A 17,065-nucleotide genomic window follows, 5' to 3' on the forward strand; every position below is an offset into this window, starting at 1 on the left:
ATGCCATTGTTCAGCAGCTCGGTCTCCACACCGGCCTAAATCAAGCATCTGTCTTTAATCCCTTTTCTTCTGAATGTGGAAGGCGGTTTTTGACCTCTGGGGTGTTCAGTACTGGGCCATTTGCACAGTGGAACCTTTTCCTTAGCTGATAGAAGCTTGAGTTGTGTGTCCTAGAGGATTCCAAGGATTCATGCTTTGGATGGATGGTTATAACTAGGGGGCCTGGTGGGCATGCTTTTGACTGGTTTGCCAGCGTCAAATCAATAAGGTATCCGGATGGGGGTTGGGACCCGGAGGAGTTAAGGCCTGGGATGGAGGAGTAATTGATGATCGCATGCAAAAGTAGAGAGAGCTGCGCATTGTGGAGCAGGGTGGGTGTTTCTATTTCAGTGATGATGATGGTGATTACTCTTATTATTCAAGCTACCCTACCTATTGTGATGTTGTAAAATTCATGGTAAGGACGAAGAACGAGGGAAAAGAGGGAGAATGTAAGGAGCAAGAGCCCTTTACCCTAAAGAAGTGAAGGAGTTGTTGCACAATGCCCAGGACAGTTTGCTTGCCACTGTGATCATCACAGTTCCAGTAGCTGCCATGGCTGGTCCAGAAACGAGAGATCCTAGATCGTTCCCACCGGGATTTGTTTGTTTGTTTGTTTTTGGTACCAAATGAAGTCCCACTGTGGTTCTTTGGTGGTGGTTGTCGGAGCCTCTCCATGAGGATTGTTTTCTTTCTTCTTGTGACTCCTGGTCAGGATGTGGGAAGGAGAGGTCTTTTGTCTTTGGGTAGTGCTCACTCATTTGGGGTTTAGACCGCCAGAGCAGGGCCCGTTTTAGTGTTTGCAGCACTGTGGTCGCCCTTCCTGTGTGTAAATGTGTCTGGTCTGCTGGCTCGCTCCTTTGTGCCTCAAGGTGAGGAAATCCCTTCTGGGCTCAAGGATCCTGTCTCTCTTCCCGCTCGTCCGTCTCAAAGTTAGCCATGTGCTTGATTCCGAAATAAGAAAAAAAGGATGGAATCTGACATTGGCCTTGCCTACCTGGTGGCCCAACTTTTCCATGTTAATTAATTAGTACTGTGTTAGGTTTTTTTTTTTTTTTTTTTTTTTTTTTAGAGAACACCTTTTTCCCAAAAACTTGAGTGTGCATGGGAGCAGCAGATTGCCCAAGAAGGTTTCGTGGGGAATGAGTGATGGTGGGAAACGGTTCCTGGGGCATTATCTGTTTACTTATTGGGTGTTAAGCTAACAAAAACCCCTGTCGTCTCTTTATCTTGGGGGGCTCTTCTGTGGGGTCATTGGGGTTATTTTTGTCTTCCATGTTCTTGGATGAAATGGGACATCTCCATAGCTGGTGGAGAGTAGACAAAGGAGAGCCCTATCTGCTCAGGGGCCATTCTCCTGAGGGAAGGGATAATTATTTTCTATAAGCCGAGGTATTCAACCCACTTTCATTTGTGCTCTGTTGACCATGAGTGTGGCAGTGACATCATGCCTCGAGACTGTCATTTGTTCTCGTCCACCTCAGCGCTTTGATGTGGGGAGGATGTCCGCGGACCAGCCTGGGCTTAGCCTCGCAGACCTCTCTGCCCTGCCCACCCCCTTCCCTGGAACCCGGGGATCGATCCAGCAGCTTAGCTGCTGACCCGCGTGTGTACAGTTGGGTTCGGACTCTGTGTTCTTGTTGAACCTGCGAGGCTGGCCCAAGCCGGATTTTCCCTGGCAACCCAGAGGAAAAAAAAAAAAAATCCACCGATTTTTCTTTAAAAATTTGAGTGAAACATAGACTTTCTTTTTCACTAGCAATGGCAGCAGACTATGCATTCTGAATATCTGGGAGAAGGTCCTACCTCAACCAAGGGGGCTGTTGTGGTAATTTTTCTCTCAACTCAAAGTGCGGCAGCCATCCCCATCCCCCAGCACGCACGCGCACACACAAACACACACACACACACACAGCAGCTGAAAATGAAAGCTCTCTTTGGATGCTTGACTGTTTAATATGTAATGTGATACCTTGTCTCACAGTGACGGGGTGACAGACGGGCATTGGCTGTATAATACAGAATTACCTTTTGTGCGTCTCTTCCACAACAAAGCCAAATACATCGACTCTCCTAATATGCTAATACGTTTGGTGTGCTCCAGATGTTTTGGAAGCTAGGGAATCGCTTCAAAGGTCTCCTTATTTTTTCCCTTCTCTTTCACCCGTCTTTGGGCACTGCTTTTTGTGAAACACAGGGGTTCGATTTTTTTTCCCTTTGGTTTTGTATTCTGTCATGTGCGGATAGCTAATGGGAGGGCTGGTGAAACTTCTTTGTGTCTAAAACATGAAATTAGAAGGGCTGCACATTCTAAGTGTGTGTGTGTGTGTGTGTGTCCCCGTCCGTCCCAGCGTTAGAAAAGGATTCCCTTCTCTCTCTCTCTCGACACCAGTGTTCTGAAATCTGTAGTTCTCATCAGTTGCTTAAGCTGGAGTTCTGGAGCTAACGGGATCCTTGGCCTTGTTTGTATCCCTCCCCACCCCCCACCCCCTTTATGTGAAGGCAAGAGGGAAATCATGGTCCTACATCTGCAGTCTTCCAAGGACAGGGATTCTTACCCAGTGCCGCCGCTGCTGTTCCAGGCTTAGAAAAGAAGCCAGTTGTGGTGTGTTGCCTTGAATGGAAAGCCTTTTCATTTCTTGCTAATTTGGGAGATGGGCTGCAAGGCCCCGGAGTGTGATGGCCCGGTTCTGTTGTACTGGATTCTTTGGGGATTCTCAGCCTGTGAGGACCGGCACTGCTGCCCGGTGGTGGCCCAGTGGTCTCAGGCCTGGGACACATTGCCCTTTTCCACCGCTGGTGGCTAGCCAAGGTTGCAGGCAGTCCCCAAGCTGCCTTCCCCCGCAGTGGTTTGGAATTTTCAGCTCATATTTATTGCTTTTGTGAGAGACAATAGACGTGGTTTAATTTAAGTTCAACCTCCTGAATATTAATAGAGGGGAACAAATGCTCATGTGGGGAGAACGGGATCTTTGGGCCATTCGATTTTCTCCGTTTAACCTCCTCTCCCAAGGAAGGTTCGTGGTGATCGGGGGAGGGGTTTGGGAAAATAAAATCAGCTCATGTGTTAGAAGGAGGGGACGCTGTTCCGTTAGTTTTCATCGACTAAAAATAATAATTCAAAAAATTGATGGCAGGGCTTTGTTAGGGAGAAGAAAAGGCAACACACACGTGCTTGTCTAGTGTTCTGATAATGGCTCTTCTGCCCTGTGCCGTCCTCTTCTGTCTTGCTGACCCGGCTCTTCTGGATTGGGGAGGCAGTATGATTTGGATTAAAACATTGAAAATGAAATGGGGTAGCCAGTACACCGGAGGTGTGAGAGTGGACTGGGGTGGGGGGGAGCTGGGTGGAGGTGGGCACATGTCTGTCCAATCCTGTTGACTGTCTCACTGAAAATAAATGTACGTGTTCTCTGTACAGGATGGGGTACTCAAACTGAAAGAGCAGATTGCATGCAGAACAAATGGGTCTTGCTCCCCTTACAGAGGCAGTGGAAAGCTGAGCTCCTTCAGTTGGCATTGACAGGCTATCAGTTCCCTCTCTATGGGCCCCAGTTTTCCTAATCTGGAAAGCAAAATCAGACTTCTGTCTTAGAGTTCAGGTGACCGTCCTTGTTAATCGTCGGAATGGGGGCAACTTTGGAGTTCTCCGAAGAGCTGTTAGTCTGGTGAGGGCTTGGGACCGTGGACGCACTACTAGCAGTCGTTTTTTCTGTAGCTTAGCCACGCCTTGATGTCGCTTCATAGCATCCTGCCCACTGCCGTCTCACCAGCGAGCTTCAGTGAGCTCACGCCGTGTCAATTCACGTTCCCTCTTCCCTTGTAAATTTCACAATCCAGTTTCCCTGAATTTGCACTTTGGACAGTCGACTTCTTGGGGGAGGGTGGTGGGGAACATCCTATGCCTTTTTACATTGATGCCTCTTAGATATGAACCTCCCCCCCCCGCCACGTGTTACTTTTTTTTCTCTGAATTTGTCATTAGCCGACTCCTTAGAGCTTTGTGATTAAGTCGTTTAAGTCATCGTCTTTGCCTTCACAAAATCCCTGAGAAAAGGTAGAAGAATGCGCCCCGTAGAACTTTGGGGTTGGATGCCTTATTTTCATTTAGGTCGTCATGGGTGATGCACTTGCCTGAGCTTCCTAGTGTCTTAGAGCTCTAGGTCTCCTGCCAGCTTGAACCTGGCTTTGCCCTCCAGTCGTGGCTCTCAAAATGTGGTTCCCCGGACCAGCCAAGGCCGCGTCACATCACGTGGGAGCTTGTTAGAATAGGGCAGACTGGGGGTGATGAAGTCTAGGGGACTGTGTTCGGACAGGTGATTCTCTTCATGCTCACGTTTGAGAATGACTGCCCTATAATCGGCAGAGATGATTCTCGCCAGAAGGGCAGGAGTGTAGCTTGTCACTGAATAGCTTCACTCTTCTCTGCTCGCTCACTCACTAGCTGCTTACTCATGCAGCAAATACGGACGATCTTGTTATGTACCGAACGGTACAGTAGTGTTTCTGCCCAGGCTTCACCTAACACTACATGGTCCTTGCTTGTTTCCTCCTTGATCAAAAACACAGCTTCACAACAACCCCCTACTCTACTTCACTACCACCATCCCCCTGTTCCGTGGTGGTGGTGTGCTGGCCACCAGTGTGCTGGCTTCACTGATTCACATTTCACTCTGTTCCGTCGTCTCCCCACCCCCATCACTTTTTCCTTCCCCTCCAAAGTGCAAGGTTTCTTCTTTGCGCTTACTAACTGAGCCACCCATGTGTGCTTGTCGATCTACCGCCTCGCTGGAATTAGGTTTTGTTTGATTTTTGCCTGTATCCCCAGGGCCCTGGCATATGGTGGGTGTTAGGAAAATGAACAGATGATAAAAACTTCAAAAATTAAAAAAAAAAAAAAAAGCCTGGATGAACTCCCATTCCCTCCCTCCTCTCTTGCTTTATTCTCCTGTTTGTACTTACGGACTATTGGAAAATGTGAACCCAACCAAGAGTAAGCTTATACTTATGATGCCTCTCTTTCTCTCTCTCATTAATTTTACATGTGGTTCTGTAATCAGAGTTCTCATTTTGAACTGCCCAACCTTTTCAAGTGTGGCCATTCACCCGTCTCCTCTTTACATTTCTGACTTCTCTCCCTGGCCCGGTTTCTTCTTCTCTGAGTATTGCCTGTATGCATCCTTCTGTTTTCCGTAGGCTTTCTCCTCACCCTATGACCTTACTAAGGTGCTCTATGTCACTTTATGTACTTAATACCTATGCATTATGCAGGTTTAGTTGTCTAGAGCTTCATTAAATAATCTAAAGCCAGCGAAGATGAATTTTTCATATAAGTTGACTCCACCCCAAGGATACATCCAAAATGTTTCAAAAATTAATATAAAATTACCGGATGTTTAGTTTTTCAGTTGATTAAAAATAATTCATTTCCGGGGCGCCTGGGTGGCACAGCGGTTAGGCGTCTGCCTTCGGCTCAGGGCGTGATCCCGGCGTTACGGGATCGAGCCCCACATCGGGCTCCTCCACTGTGAGCCTGCTTCTTCCTCTCCCACTCCCCCTGCTTGTGTTCCCTCTCTCGCTGGCTATCTCTATCCTGTCGAATAAATAAATAAAAAAATCTTTAAAAAAAAAAATAATTCATTTCCTTCCCCGCACTATATTTCAGATGCTCAGTAGCTACATGTGATTGGGCGCCTGGGTGGCTCGGGCAGTTAAGCATCCGACTCTTGGTTTTGGCTCAGGTCATGATCTCAGGTTGTGAGATCAAGCCCCGAGTGGGGCTCTGTGCTGGGTGTGGAGCCTGCTTAAGATTCTCTCTCCCGGGGCGCCTGGGTAGCGCAGTCGTTAAGCGTCTGCCTTTGGCTCAGGGCGTGATCCCGGTGTTCCAGGATTGAGTCCCACATCGGGCTCGTCCGCTGGGAGTCTGCTTCTTCCTCTCCCACTCCCCCTGCTTGTGTTCCCCCTCTCTCTGGCTGTCCCTCTGTCACATAAATAAATAAAATCTTAAAAAAAAAGATTCTCTCTCCCCCTCTCCCTCTGTCCCATCCCCCCACCTCAAAAAAAACAAAACAAAAAACAAAAAAAACACACGTTAAAAAAAAGAACTGCATATGACTGATAGCCCCAGTAGTGGGTAGCACGGACCATACCTCTACCTTTAGGCTGTGACTTCCATACAGTTCATGTCTCTTTTGGGCCTCACAGTGTAAATTGCCCATGTTTTCTCTTTCTTGGGGAAGTTGTGTATGTTTTCACTTCTGTTTTGCAGTCCTGACTCCAGAAAGCCGCACGTCTGAGTGATCGCGGCGGGCTTTATTTATCGCATCACAGTAGATTTCCAACGTTGTGGTTTCCTCATCCTCAGAAAGGATGGGAAAACACAGAAGCAGGGAAACGCATGCATAAATAGGCCGAGTCTCAGGGTTGGGTTACCTTATACCACGTTCTTTCAGACGACTTTACCAAACAGGTAGAATCTTGTTTCCTATATGTTTCGTCCACTAGTCGGAACCACTCTTAAGTGTTGGAAGCAGAAAGGGATTTAAGACAGGGAATTAAGTGCCTACAACATTGGTGGACACGTTGGAAGGATGAAAATCAAGGGGCCACACTATAATTTGGCTTTGCTTAAAATTAAAAGCCAAGCACTGTGGCTGTGAAAACCTAGGTCCCGGGCAGGCATTCTTGTGGGTTCCCAGCTTCTGATGCCCATGAGGGTGCTGATGAGACCGAGAAATTGGGGCCTAGTCGCTGCGGACACTTGCGTTGGGGCGAGCTTCCCATCGGTAGGACTTAAATCATGTCCGGAGCCCTAGATGCAAGAGCGTCTCAGTGCTACAAGACCGCCCAGGCTTTTATTCCACCATCGCCCATTACTGGGGCCTCCATGCTTATTAAAATACTTACAGTAACACTTAGCACAGGTCCTTCCCTGGGACCTTTCTCCAGTTCGGCTACTTAACAGGACATCCTGGGGCCCCAAGACTCCTTCTTTTGCATGGTGTCATCATATATGCAGTCCTAGAGAGGCCTTCTCCTTTGAGACCATCAAAGGCAATGTGACTGTCTAATATAACAGATTACTATGAAGAGGAAATTGTGTAGTAGGATTTCTGGTTAATAACTTAAGCTATGGCTCCAAAATAATGCTTTCTCTTGTCTGGTTCCTGAAGGCAGTTCCAAAAGATTTCCATATTTTTGTTGTTGTTGTTTTTTTTAAGATTTATTTTAAAGTTGTCTCTCCACCCCACGTGGGGCTCAAACTCACAACCCTGAGAACAAGAGTTGCACGCTCCCCCCACCGAGCCAGCCAGGCGCCCCAGGAGTTCAGTATTTCTAGCGTCCATCTATTAGCCTTTGAAGGTTAACTAGTTTGAATTGGTAATACACGAGTGCCTTTCTTCCTAGGCCAAGTCCTGAAAGATGTTTACGTATTTCAATAAGACCCCGGCAAAGTATATTATGGTTGCAAAATCCTGCCTGCGTTTCTTACTGTTGAAATGATTTCCTAGGCCTCACGTAGGATGAGGTGTCCCGCTCAAAAGGGGGATATGTACCTTCTAATCCTCTTCTTTCCAAATTCTGGTCCGGCCTCATCAGCCATGGTGTAGGGGTAACTGTGGTAAAGTGCTACTTCCTGATGTCATGTGTTTTAAGTCTTTGTCCCCTTTTCTCACCTGTAGGGCTCCTTGGTAATGGCCAGTCTAAGGGATTAGGACCAGCGTCAGAACAGTCAGAGAATGAGAAGGACGATGCATCCCAAGTGTCCTCTACTAGCAACGATGTTAGTTCTTCAGATTTTGAAGAAGGGCCGTCGAGGAAAAGGTTAGTACCCAAGGCTGAAAATGCTGGCGCCTTAAACCTGGGACGCCAGTGTTTCCCACAGGGGAGCCAACTCAGGCCCACCCACCCACCCAGTCTCCTGGTTTTCGTAGAGGAGCCAGGGTTCTGGATGTTCTGTATCACAGGTCCTGGTTTCCAAACTTTGTCCACTAATTGTCACTCAAAACGAACATACCGGAAAATGCCGTGGGCCAAACAGAGCCCGTTCCTGCCCTGAGCATTGGCCACAGGGTTGCCAACTTGTAACTCCTGTCTTCTCTGATCATTTTAAGTGACTCTCCTCAATTTCTGGAGTCAATTCGATGGTATGTAGCCATGTCTGAAGAGAGCTGTTCCTAAAACTGTTGAAGAATTAAATGCGATGTTTCTGAACAGTGTTCCTTCCCAGGAAAACAGAACGGCGTGGTGTTTAGCCCCGGCGGAAGTGGAGGGAATCGTTCATAAAACTTCTAATTTACCAGCTTTTTTTTGTTTTTTGTTTTTGTTTTTTTGTTTTTTTTAAATAACTTTCTTAAATAAGCTTGAGTTTGATAGGGAAGTTGGCTATGGGAGTTTGATAAGTTTGTGGCTTCACGGTCAAACTGTGGCAGTCGACATTATATAATGCTGCTTTTAATGGGGTGTTTATAAAACCTCTTGCTGGTCATCTGCCTGATTTCATACCTCAGGTTGTGCTCCCCACCTCCCACCCCATCTAGAAATGATATTCCATTTCCAGTTTTGTTTTTTGTTTTTTTTTCTTTTTTTCCGTTCTCATACTCGAGGTTTTCCTGGATGACTAGGTTAGTGACTTTTTCTTAGAACCTGGTGGTTTGAGAGGTTGGGGAAAAGAAAAAAAAAAAATCCCTTGGCCTGGCTGCTGCTGTGTACTCTTTCTCCAGAATTCTAGTTACCTTATGGAAATTGTCTAGATGTGTGTTATGTAATGACGTACGGAGTATAGTGGAAATTAAGAGGAAAGGATTGGCTTCGCCATGCATTAGGCATTTTGAGATCCTTACCAGAACCATACTTCGGTCTGAAATTTGAGACGGTAGCTCAGTCGTTTATTTTCCTCCATCATGCCATGTCTTTCTTCATTTAGAAAACCCAGAATACAGTTTTCTCTTAATTCTCAGCGCTGTGTCTCAGAAGAGGTCTCAGATCTGTTGTTAGTCAGCAAGCATATGGACGAAGAGTCTCTGGCAATGTCCTGGGCCTTGTAGGTTACTATCTTTTAAAGACCCTTGGGTGAGTGTCTCAGTGACAAGTCTGTCATGTTGCAGATACTCGCCACAAACATTCGCTCGGTCCCAGTTGGAGAAATGCACCCTCACAAGAGAGGGAAGTTGAGGATGTGTATAGAAATCCCATCAGGGAATAGGTTGGAACCTGCAATGATGTTGTCCATGCTTCCAGACGTGGGCGGGTGGTCATGAATCTGCCATCATCTTTCATCTCCCATTTGGGGATCAAAATTCTGAGTGTGGTTGGAAGTGTCTGCACCTGGTCCTTGAGCTGCTGCATGGCTATCAATTCTCCCCGCCCCCAAAGATCCCACCAGTACGGGGGTGTGATGACCAGCATCTCTACGGCTTCGTTCTCTTGGGGTGGGGGGGATGCTGGCCCTTTGTCCTGGACTCCCGGTAGTGCCTTTCTTAGTTTTCAGTGCTACTGGCTTCCTCTTTGCAGGCTGCTGTGTTGGTGTGGGGCAGCTGTGTGCACATCGGTCTTTGACTTTTGTCTCCAAACAGTGGGAGAGAGAAATTTTGTTCAGGATGAATCTAAGGAAAACGTAACCATTTCTAATCTGCTTTAATTAGTGTGCCAAGTACCTTGTTTTACTGAATTAAGGATTCATAGCAGCATTTTATTTGGTTACAGTCACACTCTGCTAGGGAAATCCATCAGGGGCATAACCTAGGTTATGGTTTGACAGGTTGGGCTGGATTGAGGTCTGGTCTGGGGTGGCCTGGAGTTAACACGAGGAGTGCTTTGTAGTTTACAAGTAGGGAAGTTAGGGCTAAAATTTCTTGCAGTCTTGTAGGGTACATTACAAATACAAAATAATAACTTTTATTTTTTTTTAAACCTTTAGAGAGGAAGGGCGGAGGAGAGGGAGAGAAACAATTTTCTTAAGTAGGCTGCATGCCCGGTGCAGAGCTGGATGGCGGCTTGGTCTCACGACCTATGATCATGACCTGAGCCAAAATCAAGAGTTGGACGCTTAACTGACTGAGCCACTCAGGTGCCCCCAAAATAAAATCTTTTCATACTTTCTGGGTCTTAAAGAGCTCATTTGTTTTGATCTTTTGTTGGTATTTAGCATAAATAATTTGGTATGAACCCCGCCTTCTAATTAATGCATGTTGTTAGAACTGAAATCTGAATACCTAGCGCTTTGTCAGTGCCTCGCCAGACTGAGTGGTCAGCCTCCTTCAACTTAGGTGTGTTAGACCTTTCCTCATAAGCTGATGGGGTGTCCTGTCCCTGCTGATGACAATGTCAAACCCAGAGAAACTACCTAAAGTGGTTATTTCAAAATGTTACTTAGAGCACTGTTGATGAGACTCTGCTTTTAACTCGTGTCTACAATTCGCTGAGCCTCGTGTATATACACCCGGGAGGAGCGTAACTTGTGATTGACCCCTTGTGTTCTTGGTAGGCATTTAGACTGTGTGGGACAAAACCCTGAATCCTAAAGTTCCAGGGCCATGATTTAGGTCTTTGCTCTGGACCGAGCATTCTACATTCTTTAGGAATTGGTAGCCATTCTCGTAAAGTTCATTGCCCTTGCTAGATAGATGGTTTTTAGGATATTACCAGTTAATTTGCCTTTTCTCTCGGGACTGGAGGAAAGAGGGAATTTGTGTTTGACTTTTGTAAGAAAAATTAAAATAAGAGGTGCAGACTGTGCAAGTCTTAGACCATTGCCTTGAGTTTCCAACCTGGAAATCAAAGCAATTTCATTTTCTGATGATGCCTGTCATGTGTTTTGTTAAGTCTTTAGTCCAAACAACTTGTGTGTTTGCAAAGTGTTATTTTCCTATGGGAAACCCCCCTGAGCTATGTTTGGCCCTGTGTACTTGCTGCCATTGGTTGTACTTGACGTCGGGGATTTTTTTTTTTTTTTTTTGGCATACAGAAAGCAGTAGAATCTAGAGTACTGTAGCGTTTATTTTTCTTTTTTGAGGCAAAAATGAAAGTTATCTTTTTACCTAGCCATTAAAAGGAAATCCTCTGAAATCTTTGTCTACTCTTTGTGAAAGGAAGAGCCACTCTTCTGTACAAGCTCTTTGCCTGTTTGGTGGCCATGACATCCCAGCCACTGGAGATCTGGAGGAGTCCATGCTGGTGTTCCTAGGTGTCGATTTTCCTTTGTATTATTATTTTTATTATCATCATTATCATTGGGATAAATGATATTTAAAAAATTCTACATTAAGGTAATGTCACTGTTCAAATGAAAACATTATAGAGACTTTGAGCCTGTAATCAGCTCCTTCTGAATTTGATGGTGGCCATGCCTAACTCCTTACCCTCATCATCCTGTTACACTGACACTACCCCTGCCCATCCTGTTACACTTGGCTTGTCTAAAACTCGTGTTTCCTGCAAGAGATATTGAAGTATTTTCAGAAACCAGAAGGGACAGATTCTGTCAATTGTGGATACACTGAGAAACTCCACAGTGATGGTTATGGGCGTATGGATTACCTGTTCGGCTGGTAGAAAGGAAGGTGGCGTACAAAGTTGGTGTGACAGTGTACTTTTATTGATTTATTGATTTGTTTATTTATTATTTAGAGCAAGTGTGAGTCTGAGGAAGGGAGGAGCAGAGGCAGGGGCAGAGGGAGAAAGAAAAGCTCAAGCAGGCTCTGTGCCCAGTGCGGAGCCCGACGCAGGGCTCAATCTCACAACCCTGAGATCATGACCAGAGCTGAAATGAAGAGTCAGCCACTTAACTGACTGAGCCACCCAGTCCCCCGCCCCCGTATACTTTTAAATGCACATAAATGGAAGATCCAAAATGCATGGTTTGAAAGGGGTCCTTTGACTGCTGGGATATGTAGCAGAATTAACTGTGTGTATTTATTTTACTTAATCTTTGGGTGGAGGGAATAAGCAGAGAAAATACAATAACTGGTGGTTTTTAGGGATGTGTCCAGGGGACCTGGTATTTGGCATAGTGGTTCACAGCGCGGACTGGAGCTGGACGGCGTGGCGTCTTTGGGCTCACCCTCGGCCAGTCCTGTGCCGTCGGGCAGCTCCTGCACATCGCCGGGCCCCCGTGTCCTCGGGTGTTAAAATGCCCGCAGCGCTAGTAACCACCTCGTGGTTCTGTGGACTGAACAGGGAGATTTCGGGAGAGCCTGCAGGTGTATGATGAGGACTGCGCACGAGATACGACTATTCGCTCTCCTCGCCGTGTGTGACCCATGACTTTGCTGCCTGTGAGTCTGCACATTGACTGGGGGCTTCTCAAACACGTTCTAGAGGAATTTTGATTTATACAGATTGTGATTTGTATCTTCCCTCTGTGGTGACACCGTCACCACCCTCTGTGGGCAGATGGAAAAGTGTTAGGCGCGTGTCCCTCTTCTGAAGTTACTGAGTCACAGGAAGGACCCGTGTGGAGGACAGCGTGAATCCCCCACAGAGGTTGGTGTAACCCGGTTATTTGCTTGCGTGGAGCAGTCATGAGTGAGATGAGGTTCAAGTGTGCGAAGATGGGCTGTCGGTGACGTTAGTCATCATTTTGCCTTGTGTGAGGGGGCTGTTTCGCTAGTACTTATTGCTGCTAAAATCCCTGCCTTACTTTGTGGGGGGGCACCTTCAGCAGAGCCTAGTGAACTAGTTAAAAAGTACAGACTGTCTCTCTGCGGGTCCCATGTGTCTTCTTGTTAAAGAGCTGCTGTATCTTAGGGCATCGGTGGATAGAAGACTGAGTTTAAAGATGGTCCTTATTCCGGTGGATGGGGTTTTGCATACAGAGAACCAACTTTTTGTTTTTTAAGATTTTATTTATTTGAGAGAGAGGGCACAGCTGGGGGTGGGGGGAGGCCGAGGGAGAAGCAGGTTCCCCACTGAGCAGACCCCCTGGGGGCTCAGTCCCAGGACCCCTGGGATCATGAGCTGAGCTGAAGGCAGACACCCAACCTACTGAGCCACCCAGGCGCCCCTCACAGTGAGCATCTGTAAGAATTAGAATTTTAAAAGTCTAAATGCTTGTTTCCCCTTAACAAAATACATTAGTAGTCAAGTGCACTGTTAAAGCACTTGCTCATTTTGCTTTGAATCTTGGCAATACGAGTCACATGCAGCCTCAGATCATTTCTTTTAAGTTTTGGTTTAGATTTAGACCTCTCTACTGACCAGGGTGTTACAGATCGTTACAGCCTTGAAGACGATTTTACAAATTAGAGCTTAGTACTGTCCTAATTTTTAATTCTGCAGCTGTCTTGACTGAAACACAGTCTCTACAGGAATAAAGAAGGGGCGGAATGGCAGAATGGAATATTAGGTGGGACCCTTAGTAACCACAGAAGAGAATTGTGGAATTAAATATAAAGTAAATGTAGATGTCTCAGGCCTATCTGCTTTTTTATATTTATCTAAATGGTTGGCATTGTTGGTGTTTTTCTTTTCCTTCTTCTAGATCTTTCTTTCCAGGGTCATTTTTCTTTTGCCTGAAAGGATTTTAATACCTTTTTTTTTTTTAATACTATTTATAGGGTTGAATGAATCTTGGCTTTATATGTCTGCGAAGGTCTTTATTTCACCCTCATTTAAAATACATATGTGTTTGTGGGAACTGCAGGACAGAATGTACTTGTACGAAATTTACCTTGATTTTTAAAAGATCTTTTGCTCATTATAGAATTTTAGGGCACTGTCTTTAAAATGCTGTGGTAGGGATGGGCACGTCACTCAGCTGTCCCCTGCTTCGCATTAGTTCCAACACGTCTACTGTCACTCTTTTAACTCTAAGAGGTGTCCCTTCCCTTAGTCTACCTTTTTTTTTTTTTTTTTAAAGATTTATTTCGGGGGGGGGTGAGACAAGAGTGGGGGGGAGGGGCAGGAAGAGAGGGAGAGGGGCAGGAAGAGAGGGAGAGGGGAAGCTGACTTGCTGCTGACCTCTGGACCCAGATGCTGGGCTCTCTGCTGCTGGGCTCGATGCAGCACCCCCATCACAGGACCCTGAGAGCATTACCTGAGCCAAAACACAAGAGTCGGAGGCTCAGTGGACTGAGCCACCCAGGCGCCCCTTCCCTAGTCTACTTTAAGATTCTCTTTTCATCAGTGGTACCATGTCCCTTGGTGTCGTTTATTTTTCTTGTGTTTGCAGTTCATTGAGCTGCTGCTTCTGTAGATTTCATCATTTTTGGAAAAATTGGAGGCAACATTTCTGCAAATTTTAGTGTATGCTGCTTTTCCCCTTTAGGGATTTCAGTTGCGTCTGTATCTGACTGCTTGACGTTGACCCACAGCACCTTGATAATGTTTGTTTTATCCTAGTCCCCTCCCCGCCCCCACCCGGCCCCTGCTTTATTTTAGGTAGTCTGTAAAATTTACTTATTTTTTTAAATTTTTTTAACCTCAGAGATTGCTGTCTTTATCTCTAAAATTAGAGCCTGGTCTGTGTAATCTGCAGTGCTCTCCTGACGGGCTGGTCTTTGCTCGCACTAATATAGTTATAATGGAGGTTTTAGTACGCTTGTCTGCCACTTTCACCTGTGTTCTTTATGGGTCCGTGTTGGATTGACTCCTGTTCCTCCTCATTAGCGGTCCTGTGTTCCTGCCCTTTTGCTTGCCTTGATAATTTTTTATTGGTCGTCGGGCCTTGTCCATTTTCCTTTGGGTTCTGGATATGTTTGTATTTCTCTCCCTGTTCTTAAGCATTGCTCTAAGATGTGATGAAGTTCGGAGGAAGCAGTTGGGTCCTTCTGGATCTTGGCTTTGCAGCTTTGTTCAGTAGAGCCAGGGAAGTGTTTGCTGTAGGGTTAAGTTTTTCCCAGCGCTCAGGTGAAACCTGGATGAGTACTTGCTGCCCTGTGAATTAGGATGTTGACCATTTGGTAGATACAGACACCGTTCATGGCCCTGTGTGGGATTCAGGGACTGTTCCCTCCAGTCCTTTCTTGTACTTTTCCCCCGTAGTTTCTGCTGGTACCCAGTGAATATGTGAGGAGGTTCCAGAATTTTCTATGTGGCCCTCCCCTTTCCAGTACCCTGCCTTACAGATCCTGTTCTTCAGTACCTTGGCCTCTGCCTACTCTCAGCTCCTTCTCCTTAATTTAGATTCCTCTAAACCCTGCTTGAATTTCCCCTCATTGGGCTGTGGCCTGGAAATTCTCTCACGGTTGTGAGCTGTCCAAACCTTTCCCATCTCTCAGGGATCACAGCGCTTTGTGGTGTGATGTCCATTGTCTTGTGTGGATTTTTGGTTTCTTTCAGGCAGGAAGTCCGTTTTGGCCCTATTACTCTGTTCTTTCAATGTTGAATCAGAGGGAGGAGAAGGGTACCACTAGGAATCCTAACTGCCATGTTTGCACTTTATCTTAGCCCCAGCCCTAACCTTCCCATTTAGTTTTGTTATGCAATTCACATTTTTTCTCCTTTAATGACTAACTAAGCCCTGACACAATGTAAGTGAATCTCAAAATAAAGAAGCAGTTGACCTATAAATAGAAAGTCCCACTCCACAAGAAAGCGTGTGACTGTTAGAAACACTTTTCTTTGAAGTTCCAGAAAGTCTGTTTCTAAAAGAGGCAGAACTGCTTAGTGAATAGAACATATTGTGCTAATAAATCTTACCTTAATCCTAAGGAAACACTTGGACGGGTTTTTTTTTTTTAACTTTATTTTTTAGAGAGGATGAGCTGAGCAGGTGGGGAGGGGCAGAGAGAGGGAGGGAGGGAGAGGCTCTTGGAGCAAGTCCCATACTCCGCGTGAAGCCCAACACAGGGCTCAGTCTCATGACCCTGAGATCTTGACCTGACCCGAAACCAAGAGTCTGATGCTTAACCGACTGAGCCACCCAGGCGCCCCACACCTGCTTTGTAGCCGAGTCAACAAATGTTGAAAATACTTGACTAGTGACACATTTCTTAAAAGTAGCAAGGTCAGGATTGGAATCCAAGTCTTCCTGTCTGTAATGCCTGGACTTTTCCACTACACCATGTCGCCTTCTCTTGGGGGCATAAACTGTTGATTGGATTCTTCACGTCCCTCTGGGACAGGCAAATTCCAGAAGGGTACTGTCTTTGGGCCAGCAGCACCTGGCTTGGTGAGCTGAGCCCTGGCTGGATCACAGCCTCACGTGCCCTCTTGGCCGAGCACCTTTGTGCAATGCAATCTCCTTGTGGCCCCTCAGATCACAGAACCCTAGTAGATGTTCTCTTCTCGGCCAAGTGTTTGCATTCCTTCTTTAATGAAATAAATGAATTTTTTTTCTGCATTGTAAACCAAGCAGTAGATAGAAAGGTGGCAGGGGTGGGGGAGGTTTAGCTTATCTTGAGTAAAACACATTTTGCTTTTGAAATCCTCTCTGGAGTCCTCCAGTATTAGAGGTTAGAGGTCATGCACAGGGGCACCGGGGACAGGTCTATCCTGAATAGGAGAACATTTTAGGACCCAGTTGACTGTTCCTTTCAGGTAGCTGTTCCAAACAGATCTGTGATTACTTTGTGACTTTCATGGTTTGTGCCTGTGTTCCTCTGGGAGAAGAATACTCTTTTGTGTGCTTTTTCATTAGTTGGCTGGAGTTGGTGGGCTCCAAGGGGGCAAGAGTTAAAACACTGGCTCACCTCCTGATGTCTACTTGTGAATGACCTTCCCCCTTTCTTACAGTTCAAGTTTGGGAGGGAGGTTTGTATCTGTCCACTCTTCATACCTTCACCTCGATCTTAAGATTTTCCCTGATAAAAGGGTCACCAAGGCAAAGTCGAGGGTCTGATGTCTTACGTTGAGTAGCAGAGAGCCACGAGACCATTTCTCATGGTGCCCGAGACTCTCGCTGGCTGAAGCACGCACACGTTCTGTTTACTGTAGGATGTAGCCCGTGGCGCTCATCCACGTTCTCGTGGTTCCGTTCTCTCCCTGCAGTCAAATCCCTGGGCTTCTGTTCAGATCTCTGATAACCCTGCCCTCCCTAAGGCACGGCGCTAGTGGTCTCTATTAAAGAGAAACCCCCTCCCCTGTC

The 17,065-nt window shown here is 46.2% G+C and overlaps 1 protein-coding gene across 1 annotated transcript in view; it reads left to right on the forward strand.

Moving 5' to 3' along the window:
- Positions 1-17,065, forward strand: part of JARID2 (jumonji and AT-rich interaction domain containing 2) — a 187,331-nt gene that overhangs the window by 73,885 nt on the left and 96,381 nt on the right. Inside the window, exon 3 of the mRNA XM_040645071.1 lies at positions 7,722-7,863. Within this exon, the coding sequence (XP_040501005.1) occupies positions 7,722-7,863 (142 nt within the window). The remainder of the gene's footprint in view (positions 1-7,721; positions 7,864-17,065) is intronic.

This window comes from Ursus maritimus, unplaced genomic scaffold (assembly GCF_017311325.1).
Source record: "Ursus maritimus isolate PB19 unplaced genomic scaffold, ASM1731132v1 scaffold_30, whole genome shotgun sequence".
Taxonomy (NCBI): Eukaryota; Metazoa; Chordata; class Mammalia; order Carnivora; family Ursidae; genus Ursus; species Ursus maritimus.